The sequence below is a fragment of the Delphinus delphis genome, chromosome 3 (assembly GCF_949987515.2).
Source record: "Delphinus delphis chromosome 3, mDelDel1.2, whole genome shotgun sequence".
Classification (NCBI taxonomy): domain Eukaryota; kingdom Metazoa; phylum Chordata; class Mammalia; order Artiodactyla; family Delphinidae; genus Delphinus; species Delphinus delphis.
The window spans coordinates 8,720,823-8,742,975 of record NC_082685.1 but is presented as its reverse complement, the minus strand read 5'-3'; the positions used below and the strand labels follow the sequence as shown (position 1 = coordinate 8,742,975).

At 50.3% G+C, this 22,153-nt stretch overlaps 1 protein-coding gene across 7 annotated transcripts; it reads left to right on the top strand.

Annotated features, from left to right (window-relative positions):
- Positions 1-8,886: 8,886 nt before the first annotated feature.
- S1PR5 (sphingosine-1-phosphate receptor 5) lies at positions 8,887-21,019 on the top strand. 7 transcript variants are annotated; one of them, XM_060007726.1, is made up of 3 exons: positions 15,504-15,567; positions 17,162-17,472; positions 18,890-21,019. In XM_060007726.1, the coding sequence occupies exon 3, from the start codon at positions 18,908-18,910 to the stop codon at positions 20,108-20,110; it is 1,203 nt and encodes a 400-aa protein (XP_059863709.1). In that variant the 5' UTR covers positions 15,504-15,567; positions 17,162-17,472; positions 18,890-18,907; the 3' UTR covers positions 20,111-21,019. The 7 variants fall into 7 exon arrangements, with proteins under 7 accessions (XP_059863712.1, XP_059863715.1, XP_059863709.1 ...); XM_060007725.1 differs by lacking the exon at positions 15,504-15,567 and adding an exon at positions 16,411-16,585; XM_060007727.1 differs by lacking the exon at positions 15,504-15,567 and adding an exon at positions 16,907-17,062 and having other exon boundaries at positions 17,413-17,472.
- Positions 21,020-22,153: the final 1,134 nt, after the last annotated feature.

The following is a 22,153-nucleotide window of genomic DNA, read 5'->3' as shown; positions in this document are numbered from 1 at the left end:
AGCCCATAATATTGTCCTACAGATCTCCCAGGATCCTTCGCGCTAGGGTCCGTCTTGGCTGAGAGAGGCACGCGCCACCAGAAAGGACCCTGAGTCAGACTATATATGGGCCAAGCAAGATGAATGGCCAGAGACAACCCGGAAACTAACTCCATTACCATAAAACCTAAGACTGCGAGCCACGTGGCAGAGCAGTTCTCCTGGGTTCCCTTACCGTGCTGCTCTCCACCCGGGCGCCCCTTTCCAATAAAGTCTTTTGCTTTGTCAGTACGTGTGTCCCTAGGACAATTCATTTCCGTGTTAGACAAGAGCCCACTCTCAGGCACTGGAAGGGGTCCCCCTTCCTGCAACAGTTCCTTCCTGGAGGAGGGCAGTGATTCACAGTGTGACCTTCAATTTCTTCCCTTCACTCGCCTTCCATACAAGTACAGCCACAACGTCAGCTCCCCACCTGGGTCTCTGTCCCCACCCAGCATCCAGCTGCCACCTGTATCCCCCCTGGGATGTCCCCCAGGTTCCCCAGTTTCGGTTTTTCACCCCCACTGGCTTTTCCTCCCATACCCTTGGCTTCTCCCCACCCAGGCTTCATTGCCTTCCTTCCTGGGGGTCTGTCAGTCCACTTACTAATCTGTCCCCAATTGTCCTCATGTCCCCAAAGGAGCACAATAGTTATGGGCAGATGCTGCAGCCAGGTGTCTTAGACAGGTGACCTTGCTTCTCTATACCTCAGTTTCTTCATCTGCCAAATGGGATAGTAATAGTGCCTACTTCCTAGGGTTTGGGAGAAGAATTAAAGGAATATGCAAAATGTTTAAAACACAGCAACCACCACTTCACTTTGAATTGTTACTGCTATTGTCTTTCTTATTCCCACCACTGCCCTCTGAGGTCTGGCCCCCACCACCACTGTTGCATCCTTCCTGGCCTCCTGAATGCCATCTCTGACCCCTCAAATCCACACAACAGCTGGAAGAACCTATTTATAAAATTATTTTCACGAACATTTCCACCACAACAAAAAAATCTAGAGCAGCACTGTTTAATAGAAACATAACATGAGGTACATTTTTCAATATTCTAGTAGCCATGTAAAAAAAAAATAGAGCTAGTTCAATTAAAAAGTGGGCATGGGGGGGCTTCCCTGGTGGCGCAGCGGTTGAGAGTACATCTGCCGATGCAGGGGACACGGGTTCGTGCCCCGGTCCGGGAAGATCCCACATGCCGCGGAGCGGCTGGGCCCGTGAGCCATGGCCGCTGAGCCTGCGCGTCCGGAGCCTGTGCTCCGTAACGGGAGAGGCCACGACAGTGAGAGGCCCGCGTACCGAAAAAAAAAAAGAAAAAGAAAAACAACAAAGAAGGCCAGTAACCACCAGGAGCTAGGAAAGAGACAAGGCATGATTCTCCCCTCTCCCCTAGAGCCTTCAGAGAGAGCATAGCTCTGCTGATACCTTGATGTTGGACTTTTAACTTCCAGCACTGAGAGAGAATCCATTTCTGTCTCAAGGCACCCACTCTGCGGTAATTTATTGCAGCAGCCTTAGGAAATGAGTGCAGCCTGTTTATCCCTTCTCTTCTTCAGGTCTTGGCTTGCCAATCACCTGCTCTAAGAGGCCTGCCCTGACCTCCAGCTTGGGCCAGGCTCTCTTTATTCTCAGGCTCCTCCTGATCACAAATGAATTATTACATCTTTACAATTGTGTCATCGCTTGTTATTCCCAGTGTCCCCTGTGAGAGCAAAAGTCCCACGAAGAGAAGAGCCACAACAGTCGTAACTCCATTATTCCTTCAAGAGCATCCACGGTAAAGAATGAATTACTTTTTTTGTTTTTGGCTGCACCACGTGGCTTGCGGGATCTTAGTTCCCCAACCAGGGATCGAACCTGTGCCCCCTGCAGCGGAAGCGCAGAGTCTTAATCACTGGACTGCCAGGGAATTCTCAAAGAATGAAATTCTGCTATTTGCAACACCATGGATGGGCCTCGGGGGCATTATGCTTAGTGAAATAAGTCAGACAGGGACTTCCCTGGTGGCAACTGTGGGACTTCCCTAGATCCCACATGCATGCCGCAACTAAGAGTTCGCATGCCACAACTAAGGAGCATGCCTGCCACAACTAAGACCTGGCACAAGCAAATAAATAAATCAATAGATATTTTTTTAAAGAAGAAATAAGTCAGACAAATACTGTATGTTGACTTATGTGGAATCTAAAAATAATACAAATAAGTGAATATAACAAAACAGAAACAAACTCACAGATACAGAGAACAAACTAAAAGTTACCAGTGGGCTGAGGAAGGAGGGAAGGGGCAACGTAGGGGGAGGAGATTAAAAGGTAGAAACTACTATGTACAAAATAAATAAGCTACAGGCTACATTGTACTGCACGGGGAATATAGCCAATACTTTATAATGACTTAAAATGGAGTATAATCTACAAAAATATCAATTCACTACATTGTACAGCCAAAATTAATAGAATATTTTTATTATTATTATTTTAAACAAATTTATTTATTTTATTTATTTATTTTTGGCTGCATTGGGTCTTCGTTGTGGCATGCGGGCTTTTCGTTGTGGTGGCTTCTCTTGTTGCAGAGCACGGGCTCTAGGTGCACGGGCTTCAGTAGTTATGGCACGTGGGCTCAGTAGTTGTGGCTCGCGGGCTCTAGAGCACAGGCTCAGTAGATGTGGCACGGGCTTAGTTGCTCTGTGGCATGTGGGATCTTCCTGGACCAGGGCTCGAACCTGTGTCCCCTCCATAGGCAGGTGGATTCTTAACTACTGCTCCACCAGGGAAGTCCCTAATAGAATATTTTAAGTGAACTTTACTTCAGTTAAAAAAAAGAAGAACGTCCATGGTCACTCTCAGTGTCCTGCACCAGGCCAGCGATGACAAGGAGAGAAAACCAGCCGTCCCGGCCTCTTGTGTTGTTACATGACAGACACACAGTAATTGTTAAATGACTAAGTGAATGATTAAGGAACTTAGCTGTCCTAAGAGCCTCCTCCCAGCTATTTTTTTTAAAATTTAAGTAGAGTTGATTTACAATGGCATGTTAATTTCTGTTTACAGCAAAGTGATTCAGTTATACATATATATATACAACCTTTAAAAATTTTTTATAATGATTTTTAAAATAAATTTATTTAGTTAATTTATTTATTTTTGGCTGCATTGGGTCTTCGTTGTTGTGCGCGGGCTTCTCATTGCAGTGGCTTCTCTTATTGTTCAGCACGGGGTCTAGGCACGCAGGTTTCAGTAGTTGTGGCTCATGGGCTCTAGAGCGCAGGCTCAGTAGCTGTGGCGCACGGGCTCTAGAGCGCAGGCTCAGTAGCTGTGGCGCACGGGCTTAGTTGCTCCACGGCATGTGGGATCTTCCCGGACCAGGGCTCGAACCCGTGTTCCCTGCATTGGCAGGCGGATTGTTAACCACTGTGCCACTAGGGAAGCCGTATAATGATTTTTAAACAATTTATTTATTATTTATTTTGGCTGCACCAGGTCTTAGTTGCGCCCCGCGGGCTCTTCATGGCAGCATGCAGACTTCTTAGCTGCAGAATGCATGTGGGATCTTAGTTCCCCGACCAGGGATAGAACCTGTGTCCCCTGCACTGGAAGGCGGATTCTTAACCACTGGACCACCAGGGAAGTCCCAGGACCTTGTTGTTTATCCATTCTATACATAAAAGCTTCCATCTGCTAACCCCAAACCACTCCATCCCTCCCCCACACCCCCTCCCCCTTGGCAACCACAAGTTTGTTCTCTATGTCTGTGAGTCTGTTTCTATTTCATAGATAGGTTCATTTGTGTCATATTTTAGATTCCACATATAAGTGATATCATACGGTATTTGTCTCTTTCTGACTTCCTTCACTTCAATCTCTAGTTGCATCCATGTTGCTGCAAATGGCATTATTTCATTCTTTTTTATGGCTGAGTAGTATTCCATTGTATACATGCACCACATCTTCATTATCCATGCACATGTCGACGGACATTTAGGTTGTTTCCATATCTTGGCTATTGTGAATAGTGCTGCTATGAACATAGGGGTGCATGTATCATTTTGAATTAGAGTTTTGTCTGGATATATGCCCAGGAGTGGGATTATTATATGGTAATTCTATTTTTAGTTTTCTGAGGAAACACCATACTGTTTTCCAACATGGCTCCTCCAATTTACATTCTTACCAACAGTGTAGGAGGGTTCCCTTTTCTCCACACCCTCTCTAGCATTTGTTATTTGTAGAGTTTTATTGATGGCCATTCTGACCAGTGTGAGGTGGTACCTCATTGTAGTTTTGACTTGCATTTCTCTAATAATTAGCATCCCCAGCTCTTTCTGAGTCTCCTCAGCTGGCTTCTCCAGGGTTCAAGATCAATGCCCTCAAGACTTGCCCTACTGGCTTTACCTGTCTTAAGTCATTTAACCCTTAGTACAACCCTAGAAGTCAGATCTAATTATTTTTTAAAATAAATTTATTTATTTATTTATTTATTGGCTGCATTGGGTCTTCGTTGCTGCACAGGGGCTTTCTCTAGTTGTGGAGAGCAGGGGCTACTCTTCATTGCGGTGCGAGGGCTTCTCATTGCGGTGGCTTCTCTTGTGGCGGAGCACAGGCTCTAGGCACGTGGGCTTCAGTAGTTGTGGCATGCGGGCTCAGTAGTTGTGGCTCGCAGGCTCTAGAGTGCAGGCTCAGTAGTTGTGGCTCACGGGCTTAGTTGCTCCACGGCATGTGGGATCTTCCCGGACCAGGGATCGAACCCGTGTCCTCTGCATTGGCAGGAGTATTCTTAACCACTGCACCACCAGGGAAGTCCCTAGATATGATTATTAAACCCATTTTACAGGTGAGGAAATAAAGTATCAGAAATAGAGGTCATACAGTGGGCGAACTACTGTTATTCCCAGTGGTCATCTTCATAGTCGTCATACATTTAAAACTCAGAAAGCAACCCAATAAAAGCACAGGCAAAAGATCTATAGCGTCTCTTCACAAAAGACAAATGGATGCCAAATAAGCACATGAAAAGATTCTTATCGAAAACCATCAGGAAAATGCAAAATAACACGACAATCAGATACCACCACAAACCCACCAGAACAGCTAAAATGAAAAAGACTGACCCTGGGGTTTCCCTGGTGGCGCAGTGGTTGAGAGTCTGCCTGCCGATGCAGGGGACACGGGTTCGTGCCCCGGTCCGGGAACATCCCACAGGCCGCGGAGCAGCTGGGCCCGTGAGCCACAACTACTGAGCCTGCGTGTCTGGAGCCTGTGCTCCTCAACGGGAGAGGCCACAACAGTGAGAGGCCCGCGTACCGGAAAAAAAAAAAAAAAAAAAGACTGACCCTACCAAGGTGAAGATATAGAGGAACCAAACATTTAAAGGGCATGCATTTTGTTGTATGTCAATGACACCCCAATAAACTAGAAAAAACAAATCAGTATGGTAACATTAGGACACGGACACAAAATTGCATTTGAGTGGAATCCAGTGAGGTAGGATTGGTGACTGTATTCTGGTGATTGTATTTTGGCGTCAGTGCCTGAATTTCATCCTGGGTCTCTCAGCAATTTCAAGAATGTTTCTGTGCTTCTCCACCCAGTTCCCATGCTCCTTAGTGAAATCATCCCTCCTAGGCTGAGCTGACTAAATTACACACTCTTGAAGGAAACACAAATATGTATAAAGATGCTTTCTCACATAGATCACTTTCCTAGTCAAACTTCCTTGCTTCCTTAGAGCCCCCTCGTCCTACCTCTCATGCCTTTATTGCACCCAGAGTTGTGTGAGAGAATACTCTAGAAATGAACTCACATTATGACTGCCTTTTTGGCTGAAAGGTTGCCAAACTCTTCTTTCATTCAACAAATGTATCCTGGGGGTAGGGATAGATTAGGAGTTTGGGATTAAAATATACACACTATTTTACATAAAATAGATAACCAACAAGGACCTACTGTATAGCACAGGAAACTATATTCAATGTCTTGTAATAACCTATAATGAAAAAGAATCTAATAGATAGATAAAGTATAGATAGATATGGATATATAACTGAATCACTTTGCTGTACACCTTAAACTAGCACAACATTGTAAATCAACTATATTTCAATAAATTTTTTTTTTTTTTTTTTTTTGGCCGCACTGCATGGCATGTGGGATCTTATTTCCCCGACCAGCGATCTAACCCTCATCCCCTGCATTGGGAGCACAGAGTTAACCGCTGCACCACCAGGGAAGTCCCTCAGTAAAAATTTTAAAAAGTAAAAATAAAAAATAAAAACAATACTACTAAAAACCAACCAACCAAACAAAAAAACCCCACAAATTTATCCTGGGCATCTACTATGTGCCAAGCTCTCTGCTGGGCACAGGGCTATAGAAAGAGGACAAATACCACGGTCTCCTCTTGGGGTCTTGGAGGTAGGATAAAGGAGATAAATGTTGAATTCATTACACAAATAATTACATAGTTATGATTGCAATAAGGGTCACATAGGAAAATGCAAGCTTACAATAACAGGAAGTAACCTAGTTTGGGGGCTGTGATCGGGAGGACTTCTGAGGAAGCCACATTTAAGTTGGGCTCTGTATTAGTCCGAATAGGTCAAGTCTCCCTGCAATAGCAAACAAGACCAAAGTCCAGTGGTTTAACACAACCAAAGTTTATTCCCCCGTCATGTTACTCATCCTACATGAGCTGGCAGAGGCTCAGCTCTACACAGTCAGGAAGGGGTCCAAGCTGACCAGGTACGTACTATCTTGTGGCTGTACCGTCAGGAACTCACTGCCTCAGTTGCCACAAAGGGACAAGAGAGAGACTGGAGAAGCTCGTGTGGGCTTTTTTTATTATTATTTTTTATTTAATTAATTTATTTATTTTGGGGCTGCGTTGGGTCTTCGTTGCTGTGCATGGGCTTTCTCCAGTTGCGGCGAGTGGGGTCTACTCTTTGTTGCGGTGCGCAGGATTCTCATTGCGGTGGCTGCTCTTGTTGCAGAGCATGGGCTCTAGGCGCTGGGGTTTCAGTAGTTGTGGCTCTCGGGCTTTAGCGTGCAGGCTCAGTAGTTGTGGTGCACGGGCTTAGTTGCTCCGTGGCATGTGGGATCTTCCCGGACCAGGGATCAAACCCGTGTCCCCTGCATTGGCAGGCGGATTCTTAACCACTATGCACCCAGGGAAGTCCTTGTGTGGGCTTTTTGATGCCTCCTCAGAATTGATTGACATGCAGAAGTGATGTATGTCATTGCATACACTTCATATTTCAATGGCCAAAATTAGTCAAGAGAGTCACCTAATTGAAGTAGTTTTTCATTCAATAGTGATCCCCAGAAATGTTTATCGTAGCATCTAAAGGATGAGTGAGAATTAGTGAGAAAAAGAGAGGAAGGAAGGAAGTGCCTTCCTGGTAGAACAGCACATTCAAAGACATGGGAAACAAAGAGACAATGGGGGCTTCCCTGGTGGTGCAATGGTTAAGAATCCACTTGCCAGTGTAGGGGACATGGGTTCAATCCCTGGTCCAGGAAGATCTCATATGCCACGGAGCAACTAAGCCCATGCGCCATAACTACTGAGCCTGCATGCCACAACTGCTGAAGCCCCTGTGCCCAGAGGCCATGCTCTGCAACAAGGGTAGCCACTGCAATGAGAAGCCCGTGCACCACAACGAAGTGTAGCCCCCGCTCGCCGCAATGAGAGAAAGCCCGCATGCGGCAACGAAGACCCAACGCAGTCAAAAATAAATAAATAAAATAAATAAATCTATTAAAAAAAGAGAGAGAGGTTCCCCGTCCCACTCCTGCTGAGAACCTGCCTTTGCTTCCTGCCCTCAGATGTGTAAGAGGAGCATGTTTCTTTCCAATAAATACCAATACATCAAAAAAAAAAAAAAAAGGAGAGAGAGAGACAATGGGGATATGGATTCAAAATTCTGACAGAAAAGGATTTTCAATCCAGACCACTATTTCCAGCCAAACTATTGATCAAGTGTGAGGAGCAAGTAAACACATATCAAAACATGGAAGGACTCAGAAATGTTATCTTTGATGCTCTTACGTTCTCAGAAATTTACTGCAGGATGCACTCCACAAAAACAGAGGGGTAAACAAAGAAAAAAAGAAGACATGAGACTGAGGAAACAGGGATTCCAGCTTAGGAAAGAGATGAAGAGAATTCCTGGGATGGTGGCAAGAGGAATACCCCAGCAAAAAGAACCCAGGAGGAAAACAGAGTGCTACCTATAGATTATCTGATGAATTTTATCATTTGGAAAGTTGGATTGAGATAAATTACCAGAACTTCTAAGAGAGACAGCTAAAGAAAAAAAGAAGGTAATTAACTCCAGGTGGAGAAATTATACATCATAATAATTACATTTCTTAATTGTATCCTTCAAAAGGAAATTACATTTTCATAAAATCAATAAAAAGAACGTGAGCCACCAAGACACCAGGTGAATGCATGTCTCATATTCAGTTGATGACTCAGTGGCACCACCTGATGGCGGGGAGGCATCTCAAACTCAACTGGCCCTGAACTGAACTCCCTGAATTTAACTTCTGCCCTTTCTGTTGTTCCATGCCCTTCCCATCTCAGATGCCTGAAAAGCAACCCACCAAAGTTTGAGGACTCCTAATGGCCCACGTGAAGATGCTCAGACCAATTTTGGGTTGACTCCGCCCACATTCTCCAACCTGACCAATCAGAGCAGTCCACTCCCCAGACCAGGAGATTGGTTTGGTTATGACATGTGATCCTAGCTGGGCCAATGAAATTCAGTACTAGGACTTCTGGTGGAACCCTGGGGTGACCGGATATCTTTTTCCAAGTTGCTACTGAGTGGGAATAATGGATCTGTAGTGCCAGGAAGAATCTCTGCCACCCAAAGGGGAGCTTGATGAGATGAAAGCCCAGCTGAGCCAAGGGACAGAGTTAGATTCCTGGTGACACTGGAGCTTCTTGATCCAGGTATGCCTGAAGTTAACCCAACTCCTAGATCCCTAGATTTTCAGCTACGGGAGTCAATTCATTCCTAACCACTGCCCCCACGCCAGTTTGAGTTGTTTTTAAGTTGGACTTAATTTTTTTTCCTGGAACTTTCAACTAAACAAATCCTGATTAATACAGCCCCTACTCAATGCCAGGCATTGCACTAAACAGTTGACATGACCAGTCTCATTGAACCGTATGAGAGGGGAATAATTATGATTCCCATTTAAGTGATGAGGAAACTGAGGCTCACAGATGTCAATCCATCTGCCCAAGATCATCAGAGCCAGAATTCCAACCCACGTCTCTCTGACCCCAAATCCTGCTTCTCTGACCATGAGGAACAGTTGCCAGGTTTGGAGATTTAGAGGCAAGAGGTATGGTATGGTAGGGGGTGGGGAGCAGGGCAACAGCCAGTTGGCAAAGGCCTGGGCTGCCTGAGCTTGCTTTCTTTTATTATTATTTGTTTTAATTGAAGTATAGTTTATTTACAATGTTGTGTTTGTTTCAGATATACAGAAAAGTGATTCAGTTATCCATGCATATATATCTTTTCTTTCCAGATTCTTTTCTCTTATAGGTTATTACAAAATATGGAGTATAGTTCCCTGTGCTATATAGTAGGTCCTTGTTGGTTATTTATTCTACATATAGTAGTGTGTATATGTTTATCCCAAACTCCTAATTTATCCCTTCTCCCCTCTGCTTGAGCTTTCTTCAAAGTGCTCCAAGGAGTTACGGGAGGGTCATGAGTGGGGAAGGACAGGAGGAAGCATGCACTGCAGTGTGTGCGTTGGGATCAATAAAAATAATAACAAAAAGTAATAACTAAAAAAAAAAAAAGGAATAACTATCAAACCACAATGAGATGCCACTTCACGCCCACCAGGATGACTGTAATAAAAAAGGATGGAAGGGACTTCACTGGTGGCACAGTGGTTAAGAATCCTCCTGCAGGGGACACGAGTTCGATCCCTGGTCCGGGAAGATCCCACATGCCGCGGAGCAACTAAGCCCTTGCGCCACAACTACTGAGCCCGTGTGCCACAACTACTGAAGCCCGCGTGCCTATAGCCTGTGCTGCACAAGAAGAGAAGCCACCGCAGTGAGAAGCCTGTGCACCCCAACAAAGAGGAGCCCTCGCTCCCCGCAACTAGAGAAAAGCCTGCGTGCAGCAACGAAGACCCAACACAGCCAAAAATAAATAAATAAATAATAAAATTTAAAAAGGATGGAAAATAACAAGTGTTAGCAGGATGTGGGGAAATCAGAACCCCTATATATTGCTGGTGGGAATGCAAAACAGGGCAATCACTTTGGAAAAGTTTGGCAGTTCCTCAAGACGTTCAGCAGAGAATTACCACATGACACCACAATTCCACTCCTAGATATATTCCCAATAGAAATAAAAATATATGTCCACATAAAAAAAACCTGTATACAGGGACTTCCCTGGTGGTGCTGTGGATAAGACTCCACGCTCCCAGTGCAGGGGGCCCAGGTTCGATCCCTGACCAGGAAACTAGATCGCACATGCATGCCACAACTAAGGAGCCCGCCTGCTGCAACTAAGACCCGGTGCAACCAAAAAACAAAACAAAACAACAACAACAACAAACCTGTACACAAAGGTTTATAGCATTTTTCAAGGTAGCCAAAAATAAAAGAAGAAAAAGAATAGAAACAAGCCAAGTGTCTGAGAATTCCTTGATGGTCCAGTGGTTAGGACATCATGCTTTCACTGCAGGGGCCTGGGTTCGATCCCTGGTCAGGAACTAAGATCCTACATGCTGCACGACATGGCCAAAAAAAAAAAAAGTCTGACATTTATCAAGTGGTTAGCTCTGGGCCGAGCAATGTGTTAGCTCTTTACACCAATGATTGCCTTCATACTCCCAAGATCACTGTGAGAACGAAAAAGACTTCCATGACTTCATTTTACAGATGAGTAGGCTGAGGTCAGAGAGGTTAAGTAAGTCACACAGCAAGATGGTGAACAGATATCACAGGCCTGATATTTGAGGTCCACCAGATCTGCCCTTGCCCCACCCCCAGCTTCACCTCCCACTCCTGCTCTTTCCTCCCCCTAAGCCATAACTGTGCCCTACTGACCTGATTTCTGTTTCTTTTACCCACACATTCTTTTCAGCCTCCACACTTTTGTTTTTGTTTTTGTTTTTGCGATATGCGGGACTCTCACTGTTGTGGCCTCTCCCGTTGCGGAGCACAGGCTCCGGATGCGCAGGCTCAGCGGCCATGGCTCACGGGCCCAGCTGCTCCGCGGCACGTGGGATCTTTCTGGACCGGGGCACGAACCCGTGTCCCCTGCATCGGCAGGCGGACTCTCAACCACTGCGCCACCAGGGAAGCCCAGCCTCCACACTTTTGCATGTGCTGATTCAATCTCTCTGCCCAGTTGTTCTTTCCCCTCCCCTCCCTATCTAGTCTGTGAAATGAATGTCTAAGTGTAAGGGGGAAGAGAGAGAGAGAGAGAGAGAGAGAGAGGAAGAGAGGGAGGATCTGACTCCAAGTTTCCAAACCTCACTTGGAAGTGAGGGATGCAGGGAGGGGGGCACCAAGAGGGCTGCTTGGTGGGAAGGATCAGGGCCTGCCTCCTCTGCCTTCTGAGGACTTGGTCTGCCAACCATGTCTCCAGCTTTTGGAGCCCTTGGCCTGGGTTTAACCCAAGTTGTATCTGGGGACATCTGTGCAGGAAGATGAGGTCAGATTTTCCCCTGGGCAGTTCACCAGGCCCGGAGTGAGCAGGGGAGAAAAGCATGGCTCTGCCCAATTTCTGCCCAGCACCTGGGGACAAGGTGATCCCCCCCCCCCCCACGAAGCCCCTCACTCTCCCAACTCAAAGCCTCTTCTCGGAGCCTTTTAGAATTTTTCATAAGTACATTAATACAATAGTAGTATTCACTCATAAAAAGAAATGAAGTCCTGCTGCCTGCTATACAACCTGGAAGAACCTCAAAACATTATGCTAAGTGAAAGAAGTCTGGTGCAAAAGGCCACATATTGTATGATTCCATTTATATGATGTATCCAGAATAGAGAAATCCATAGAGACAGAGTGCAGATCAGTGGTTGCCTCGGGCTGGGGGATGGCGATGGGGAACAACTGTTTAATGGGTGTGGGGTTTCCTTTTGGGGTGTTGAAAATGTTTTGAAACTAGATAGAGGTGGTGGTTGAATACCATTGTGAATGTCCTCAATCCTACTGAATTGTTCCTTTAAGAGAATTAATTTTATGTTACGTGACTATCACGTAACATAAAATTAGTCACGTAATTTTACGTTACGTGACTATCACCTCCATTTTTTTTTTTTTTTTTTTTTTTTTTTTTTTTTTTTTTTTGGCTGCGATGCGCAGCCTGCAGGATCTCAGTTCCCTAATCAGGGATTGAGCCCAGGCCACTGCGGTGAAAGTGCTGAGTCCGGACTTTCCTGGTGGCACGGTGGTTAACATCCGCCTACCAACGCAGGGGAAATGGGTTCAAGCCCTGATCCAGGAAGATGCCACATGCCTCGGAGCAACTAAGCCCATGCGCCACAACTACTGAGCCTGCGTTCTAGAGCCCACGAGCCACAACTACTGAGTCCACGTGCCACAACTACAGAAGCCCGCGTACCTAGAGCCCGTGCTCTGTGACAAGAGAAGCTACTGCAATGAAGAGTAGCCCCCGCTGGCCGCCACTACAGAAAGCCCACACACAGCAATGAAGACCCAACACAGCCAAAAATAAATTAACAAATAAATTTGTTAAAAAAAACGAAAAGGAAAGCTCTGAGTCCTAACCACTAGACCACCAGGGAACTCCCTCAATTAAAAAAAAAAAAAAGGAAGTACAGTAAGCTAGGCCTTTGCTCATGCTGATTCCTCTTCCAGGAACACCCTTCCCTCTGCCTTCATGTTATTCTGACCTCAGCTCACTTCACCTCCACAAAGAGCCTTTGCCTGCTCTTGGATCTAAGATGGTCCCCAGGACTTCCCTGGTGGCGCAGTGGTTAAGAATCTGCCTGCCAATGCAGGGGACACAGGTTCGATCCCTGGTCCGGGAAGATCCCACATGCCATGGAGCAATTAAGCCCATGTGCCACAAAGACTGAGCCTGCGCTCTAGGGCCCGTGAGCCACAACTACTGAGCCTGCGTGCTGCAACTACTGAAGCCTGCGCACCTAGAGCCTGTGCTCTGTAACAAGAGAAGCCACCGCAAGGAGAATCCCGCGCACCACAACGAAGAGTAGTCCCCGCTCGCCGCAATTAGAGAAAGCCCCCGCACAGCAACGAAGACCCAATGCAGCCAAAAATCAATATATAAGTAAATAAAAATTTAAAAATAAATAAATAATAAAAAAATATAAATAAAGTGGTCCCCATTCCGGGAATTCCCTGGTGGTCCAGTGCACACTTTCACTGCCAAGGGCGCAGGTTCAATCCCTGGTTGGGGCCCACAAGCTGCGCGGCCAAAAAATATAAAATAAAATAAATTCCCCATTCACTCCCGTAACACAACATTATATTTTATTTGTTTATAGTACATGTCACTATGTGGAATTCTCTTAATAACTTGTGTATGGTTTTTTTTTTGTCCCCCGCAAAAATGTGAGCGTCTTATGGGCAGAGGACCATGGTGTTCCCATTTTCAGATGAGGAAATGGAGGTTCAGGGAAGTTTAGAAACTGAAAGTCGCCCTGCCACCTGTCTCCTCTGAAATCCATGCTCCTGGCACTGCAGCCAGAGATTTCAAGCTCAGATACTGTGAAAGGCCAGGCTGGCAATAGAAATGTCCAAAGCCTCCTGGTGGCGTGGCCTGGGAGCATATGTCTTCTCGAGGACCTCTCAGGCTGTAAAATTACCTTTTTGTTCCTTCTCCCTCAGTTTAAAATAGATTCAATCATGTATTTAAATCGGCATGGATTTGTGGACATTTATTTTATTCTTTGGGTTATAATCCAATTCTATCGCTATTTATTTTGTTCAAATTGTTCCAGCTTTGGCCAGTGGGAGTTCTTTCAGACTGGCTCTGGTGTCTTTTTGGCATTTTTTTTTTTTAAAGCACTCTGTCTAGAAGATGCTTCAGGGTCCTTGTGCAGTTTCTCTGCCCCAGCCCTAGAAGTGGTCGTTTCTCCAAGAAGCCCTGGTTCCTCATACTGGAAAATGGTATTTAGAAACCAAGATCTGGGTGCTGAGTGTACTCATTGCTACTGGGGTGTCATTGCTCTGAGCCCTCGGCAGACAGAGCTGGGAAATGTGTGTGTACTAACCTGTGTGTACACTCATATCCATATTTACTTTCATATCTAACTGTTAAAATAAACACTTCATAATGGTAACCCCATCCAGCACCACACTGCTTATTTGTAACTTCATTCTCCAACAGTATGAAAACTGGTTGTCAGTATCTACAACATATGTACTTATTTGTTCAGTGCTAGTACACAGCAGTTCCAAAATTAACCCGTACCCCTGTGAGAAACAAATATACCGACCAGACTAGTGTTTCTGTACAGTTCAGACAGATGTTTGAATGGGAAACCTTTGAGCCAAGCAACCGAATCTTGAGGTTGTGAGCCGGAGTTGGCCCTTCAACCTCCAGTTTGAGACAACCCCCCACCATCCCCCCCACCCCACCCCGCCGAAACCATGAATGCTCTGGTCTCTGGCTGTGCACCTCCCTGCAGCCACATTCATGCCTCAGGACTGGTCAGAGGGAGATGGAGAGGGGGGGAATGGTAAGTCCTGCTGCAGCCCTCTGACTCTGGATGGGTGGAGGTGTGAGGGTACTGTGGGAGGCATTTTGCTCTTTCAGAGATGAGGATACAGCTCAGTGAGAGTGGGCACAGATTGGGTGGGGCGGCCCCTATGGGTGAGGGCCCTGGCAGCAGAACCTGCCAGGCAGGTGTGCCGGCCCAGACATGCATCAGGCAGCGGGCTGTGGCAGGAGCTCGGAGGCCAGGGGTGCCCTTCCCCTGGGAAAGAGACCAGGCATGGCTGGGGGGCAGGGGGTGGAGGCAGGTTGGGGTGCTAGTGGTGCCTGGGGTTGATGGGGCCTGAGTTGAACCCTTTCCTAATTCCTCCTCTGGGATACAGTGGTGACCAATAGCACCTGAGCTAACATTGACTGAACTCTCACTTGTGTCTCACAGCTGTGTTCCACTCCTTCCTCCTCAACAGCATCCCTCGGAGTGGGAACTGTCGTTATCCATTTTACAAAAGAGGCCGCCAACGCTCAGAGTGGGTGTCACTTGCCCGGAGTCCTAGATTACAAAGTAGCTGAGCCCAGCTCCACACTCCAAGCTCTTAACCTTTACTCAGTGACTGGGCAGAGGGACAGACAGGGTCCCTGGCTTCCTGGAGCTGGGAGTCTAGGGCAGAGACCCACAGTATGCCAGATGAATAAGTAAACATTCAAGGTAATTTCAGATGGTGCCAACTGCCGTGTGAGCTTGGGGAGGAGGGGGACGCAGCAGGGAAGGCCTTTCTGTGGAGGTGACCGGCTGGAAGGGCTGGAAGAAGGATGTTCCAGGCAGGCTGATCCCCAGGTGCCAAGGTCTTGAAGTGTGTGAGGAACTGGGGGGAAGTCAGTGGGGCTGGAAGGGAGTATGACGGAGGAATAGCAGAGATGTAAGGAGGAAAGACTGTGCAAGGCCTTGTGGGTTTTGAAGGCCTTGTAGTTGGGGTTTGGACTTGAACTCTGAGCCACATATGGAGCCATGGGAGAGTCTAGAGCAGGAGAGGGCTGTGATCTTGTGGGATCTTGCGTACGAGGTGGCATGAGTTGGGGGTGCTGGGCCTGAGACCCGTGGCAGGAAGAGCCCCCCTCCACCCTGCGGGGCCCGTGGGAGGTGAGATCCCCGCCTGGGAGGTGAGAAGCAGCCACTTTCCCACCCTGGGGTGTGGCTTCCCCTTTGCAGAATGGGGTCATTTATGGATCACATGATGTGTGCCAGGCATGGCCCCGCCGCATCTGGGGAATCTTCAGGGCTCATCCCAGCGGGCTTGGTCGCGGGAGGCTGTGGAGCTCTGGCACCCAAACCTTAAGGCGCCCCCCCTTCGTGGGCCCCACTGGCTGCGCTGTCCCTGTGTGGGACCTGTCGGAGCAGGCAGGAGTGGTTGTATTTGGAGCCACAGAGATTCCCTAAGAGGCTACACGGGGATGCGACCCGGCCTGGGTGTCCCACGCGGTCCCTCCCCTGGGGGCACCCTTCCGATCCATCCCCAACCTCTGGCTCATGGTCCCTGGGACGCCCTCACCCCACCCGTGACCCGCAAAGCCTGAGGCAGCAGGTGCAAAGGGCACAGTCCTGGTGAAGGTCGTGGCAGCCAGGCCCAGCCCCCCTTCCCGGCTGTGGCCTCTGGTAGGAGGGAGCTTCCCAGCCTGGAGGCTCCTGGGAACTGGGGGTGTGGGCTGCGGGGCCAGCTGGGACTGGCCCGTCGGAGGAGCGGAGGCCTGGGAGAGACGTGGGAGAGGCACAGAGAAAGGCGGAGAAGCGACTGAGAGAGACACACACAGAGACGGGGAGAAACAGAGACGGAGAGACCCTGAGAGAACAGAAGAGAGACACACAGAGAGAAAGTGAGGGAGACAGTCATTCATTCATTCACTCAGCGGCTGCTTACTGGGCACAGGCTGTGTCCAGGCAGTGCCCACGACAGAACGCAAATTCCTACCCCTGTGGGGCTGACTGGTGGGGACACAGTCCAGAAACATGACAACCGAGTAAATCACGTTGTCGGGAGTGATAAGGGTGAGAGAGACGGGGTGGGGGAAGCGGGAGAACCAGGGGGACTTACGAGGCAGATTCTCCTTATCTGGGGAGGAAAAGGTTCCCACCAGAATCTTGACCGCGCCTGCCCCTCCCCCACTCGCCCCAGACGGGGGGTGGGAGCGGGGAAATGGGGTGGGGCCTGAGCCCAGAGGCCGACGGGACCTAGCTGCTGGGGGGAGGGGATTGAGGCTACCGCTGCCGAAGACCCCTCCTAACCCGGGTTGCCAGGGCCCCTCCGCCGGCGGGACGTCCTTGGGGTGCAGCCCAGGAGGTTCAGTTGGAAGGTAGGTGGAATACAGGGAGGGACCAGTGCCCAGAGGACAGAGAGGACCCCTTTACTTCGGTGGGCGGGGGGAGAGGCTGAAGAACCCTCCCCTTCTCAGGTCTCCGGGTCCTCCCACCGCGACGGAGCGTCCCTGGGAGAGAAGCCCAGGCCCGGAGGGGGAAGCTGAGGGCTCGCCTGTGCCAGTCGCCACCAGGGCGCGTTCCGGTGCCGCGGCGGGTGGCACAGGCTGGCAGACACGGGCTGGGAGCCCGGGCCCCAAGGGGAGGGGGCAATTGCTTGCGACCGCGGGCACTCGGCCTTGCGGGCCCGCCCCCTCGCCTGTCAGCTCCAGTCCCGCCCCCCGAACAGAGGCAGCTCACTCAGCTCCAGGCCGCTCGACTGCTGAGCGCACAACACCTGGGCACAAGGGTGAGTGTACAGCACCGGGTCCTTTCGCGCGCGGGGCTCAGCCTGGCCCAGAGGGTGTTGCCCTTGTCACTACCCTTGTCCCCTTGCTTGGGTTCCTCGGCCTTTCCCGAAGGCCTCGCGGGAGAGGAAAACCGGCGACTTCGGGACTGGATGCGGGACCCGGGATGGGGGTGTTTGTGGGGCGCCCGGAATCCCCTGGCCTCGCTCCCTCCCAGCCACGCCACTGCAAGTTTCACTACCTCACTCGTGCCTCCAGGCAAGACGAGGCGAGGCGGGCGGTGCACAGGGTGTGAGCCTCTGTGCAGTGTTCCCAGCAGAGCGAATGTAACCTGTATCTGCGTGTATCTGATGCCCCCTTCCCCCACAGCGTGGCTGAGTCCGTGACTCCCTGTGAGTCCGTATTTGCGCCTGGTTCCCTGTGTGCAGCTGAAGCTGTCTGGGGTGCATTTGTTTCTGCCATGTCCAACTAAGTCCGTTCCCCTCCCTAGGCCTTGGTTTTCTCATCTGTTAAGTGGGACTCCCGTGATTGTGTAACTGTTTCTGCGTGGATGTGTTTGTGTGGGAGCGTGAAAACCTTTGTGCCTGCTTCTATGCAGGGTACTTTGAGCGTCAGCGTCCTCGTCTGTAAATTGGGGACGAGGGGATGATAGCATGCAGTCACAGGTGGGAGGTATTATTATACTTTAATGACATATATGCCCTTCTGCAAGAGTCTGTGAGATGTGGATCCTGTCTGCTGCCCTCAGGCTCTGTCGCTGCAAAATGCATGGATGGGCTCAGCTTTCTCCCTGGGGCTTTGTGGCGGATGAAGGGGGGTTCGCAGAAAAAAGCCCTGTGTGCAGCGAGGTGTGAAGATTGTGGGGCTCTGGGTTCCAGGCTGGGTGTGGGTGGAGTTTGTGAAATTGTGGCCTGTGAGACTAGGCAGAAGATCCCGTCTGCGTGTGGCGGAATTTGTATCTCTTTGCCTGTGTCTCTCTGTCCGTGTGTGAATGGGCATTCGTGTTTCCCTGATGGGGTGTAACTGCGCATTTTGCCCTAGTTTGTGACTATCTGTGCACATGTCCTTGTCGGCGTGTCACTGTATTTGTGTGTCCCTTTCTCTGTGTGGCTATTGCCGTCTGTTTATGATTAATATGCCTCTGGACATCCCTGCTTGTGTGTGAATTATTAGTGTACCTTTCCTGTGGGACTTGTGTTACCCTGTCCCCTTGTGATGTCATTTGTGTGTCTTTGTGTCGGCCTGTCTCCATGGACACCCCCCTGCCATCCCAAACTCCCTCTGGGCCCCGTAGTGCGTGTGGGGTAGGGAGTAGGGGGTTAGGGCCCCCTTCGCAGGTGAGGCCCCGCCCGTGCCCGCCTCCGCAGGCCGCGGGGATGGTGCGCGCCAGGCCTGACATTGCACCCAACCTCTCTGCAGTCTTGGGGCGGGCAGCCCATGGAGCCGGGGCTGCTGCGGCCAGCGCCAGTGAGCGAGGTCATCGTCCTGCATTACAACTACACCGGGAAGCTCCGCGGTGCGCGCTACCAGCCCGGCGCGGGGCTGCGCGCCGACGCCGTCGTGTGTCTGGCCGTGTGCGCGCTCATCGTACTCGAGAACTTGGCCGTGCTGATCGTGCTCGGACGCCACCCGCGCTTCCATGCGCCCATGTTCCTGCTCCTGGGTAGCCTCACGCTGTCCGACCTGTTGGCGGGCGCCGCCTATGCAGCCAACATCCTGTTGTCGGGGCCTCTCACGCTGCGCCTGTCGCCCGCGCTCTGGTTCGCTCGTGAGGGTGGCGTCTTCGTGGCGCTCGCCGCGTCCGTGCTGAGCCTCTTGGCCATCGCGCTCGAGCGCCTCCTCACCATGGAGCGCCGGGGACCCGGACCCGCTCCCGCAGCTCGTCGGGGGCGCACGCTGGCGCTGGCGGCCGCGGCCTGGGGCGTGTCGCTGCTCCTCGGGCTACTGCCCGCGCTCGGCTGGAATTGTCTCGGCCATCTGGACGCCTGCTCCACGGTCCTGCCGCTCTATGCTAAGGCCTACGTGCTCTTCTGCGTGCTCGCCTTTGTTGGCATCCTGGCTGCCATCTGCGCACTCTACGCGCGGATCTACTGCCAAGTGCGCTCCAAAGCGCGGCGCCTGGGGGCCCACCCCGGGACTGGCGAGGGCGCCTCGACCCGCGCACGCCACACGCCGCGCTCGTTGGCTCTGTTGCGCACGCTCAGCGTGGTGCTCCTGGCCTTCGTGGCTTGTTGGGGACCACTCTTCCTGCTGCTGTTGCTGGACGTGGCGTGCCCGGCGCGCGCCTGCCCTGTGCTCCTGCAGGCGGACCCCTTCCTGGGCCTGGCCATGGCCAACTCGCTTCTGAACCCCATCATCTACACGTTCACCAACCGCGACATGCGCCAAGCGCTCCTGCGCCTTCTCTGCTGCGGCCGCCGCTGGTGCAGCCTAGGCCCGGGTGCCTCCCAGCCGTCCGGGAGCCCCCCTGGGGCTTCGGGCGGCCTGCAGCGCTGGCTGCCTCCTGGCCTGGATGGCAGCTCCAGCCACTGCGAGCGCTCGTCACCCCAGCGGGACAGGCTGGACACCAGCGGCTCGACAGGCAGCCCTGGCGCGCTCACAGCCGCCTGGACCCTGGTACCCCCTCCAGCCGCAGACTGACGCCCTTTGGTCCGCCACTGGCCTCCCTAAGAGCTCTTTCGCAGACTTTCTTGCTAAATTAAGGAATTTATAGGAAAAGCAGCTGAAGATGGTAGAGGCAGAAAAGACGCAGGAGAATGTATTTTATTGACGCTAAACCCCACAGCAATGAACAAAACAGACAAAAATCCCTTCCCTTGTGGGATTGATGTTCTGGTGGCGGACATAGACAATAACGGAATGAAGAGGTATGGAGATAATTCCAGTGACGATACAGTGATGCGATGGTGGTCAGGGGATGCCTCTCTGCAGAGGTGGTAACGTGTGACGTGAGATGGACTGTCCCGGGAACTTCTGAAGGAAGATCATTTCAGGGTGGGGCTGCAAAGGCCCTGAGCCTAGAATATGCCTGTGTGTTCTCTGAAAAGCACATAAGTCAATGTGGCTGGAGCGGAGGATGGAGAGGGAGAGTGGGAGGAAACAAAGGCAGGGGAATAGTGGGACAGATGGGGCAGGGACTTATGAGCCCAGGGGAGGACTTTCTTTTGCTCTGAGTGAAGTGGGTTCATGGAGCGTTCTAGGCAGAGGAGGGACTTAATCTGGCTCACATGTTTACAGATGCCTCTGGTCTCTGTGGAGGGTGAAGCTAGGAGAACAAGGTGATGGAGACTGCACTGGCCTAGGGGAGTGATGATAAGGAATCGGACCGTGTGGATTCTCCATGGATTTGGGAGGTATTGGACAGAATTCCGGAGGAAATTGGGCGTGGGGGAGAAAGGAGTCAAAGACAGCTCTTCACTCGAGAGGAGAGACCAAAGACAGGGCACCCTAAAAGTTTACTCTAGGAGACTCAGCCAATTCCTATCTGAAACAAGATTTCTTTGAATGTGGTGTCAGATCTTTCATAAAGAATAAAAATACAATCGAATAATAAAAGTGATTACAGTTTATTGTGCCTGGATAGTCGCCCCATAGTGCTAGGCCCAGGACAGGCCTTTTTCTCACCCTTACTGCAACCTTTCAAGGTAGGTTTCCTCACCCCCATTTGACAGATGAGGAAACTCCAAGAACAAAGTACCTTGTCCCAGTGTCTGAGCCAGGATACAAGACCAGGTGGTCCAGGCTCCAAGGTCCGAGGAGGCGCAGGCTTGATGTCTGGTCCCTCTGGAGGGGTCTGTTAAGGCCAAGCAGACACTCCCTGCTTCAGGGGTCTACATTTTCGGCCAGGGGCGATCATAGGGCCCCGTTTGTGCCCATAAAAGGCTCCAGGAGCGGAGGCCGCGTCTGCCAGCTGTGCCTGGCCCCCAGGTGTATTCCTAACCTCTGTGCGGAGGGGCTGGCGGGAGAGGGGTGGGGTGGGTGTGGGGAAAGGATTGGGGGCTTCGGGCTCAGATTGCGGCACGCCACCTGCCGGGAAACATCGGAACTGCAGGCAGCCGTAAGTAAAGATCGCGGTGTGTTTTGGGGCGTGGAGCGGGGGCTGACCCCTGCAGACCGTACGCACGGGGAAACAACCTACTTCCTGGAACACAAACACACTCAAACCTGGGGTCGCCTCCCAGGGCACTTCGAGAACTGGACCCAATCTCCCACCTGGCCTGGTTCCCCTATCCCCAGGCTCCTGTTATCTTCCGGGGCAACCTGAGACACCCCACCCCATTGTTCAGTTGTGTGATAGTGTGATGGCAGACGAGTTATTCACTTGTTCACATCTTACAAAATTCAAAAAGCACCAGTTCCCCCTCCTGGATGCATACACTATTGGGAAACTTCCAGAGCTATTCTGTGGATAAATGAGCTGAAATGTAAATACACCTCTCTCGTTTTACACGTTAGCACTGCTCTCCACCTTGCTTTGATCACTTAATAGTATATCTTGGAAATTGTTGCACATCTAGATTTTGTACTGTGTTAATTGGCTCTGGCTGCCATAACAAATACCATAGTCTAGGTGGCTTAAACAGCCAAAATTTATTTCTCACAGTTCTGGAGGCTGGAAGTCCAAGATCAAGGTGTCAGCATGGTTGGGTTCTGGTGAGTGCTCTCTTCCTGGCTTGTAGACAG

Excerpts from the sequence above, each read along its gene's own strand:
- S1PR5 (XM_060007729.1), top strand. The coding sequence starts at position 18,908 with ATGGAGCCGGGGCTGCTGCGGCCAGCGCCAGTGAGCGAGGTCATCGTC.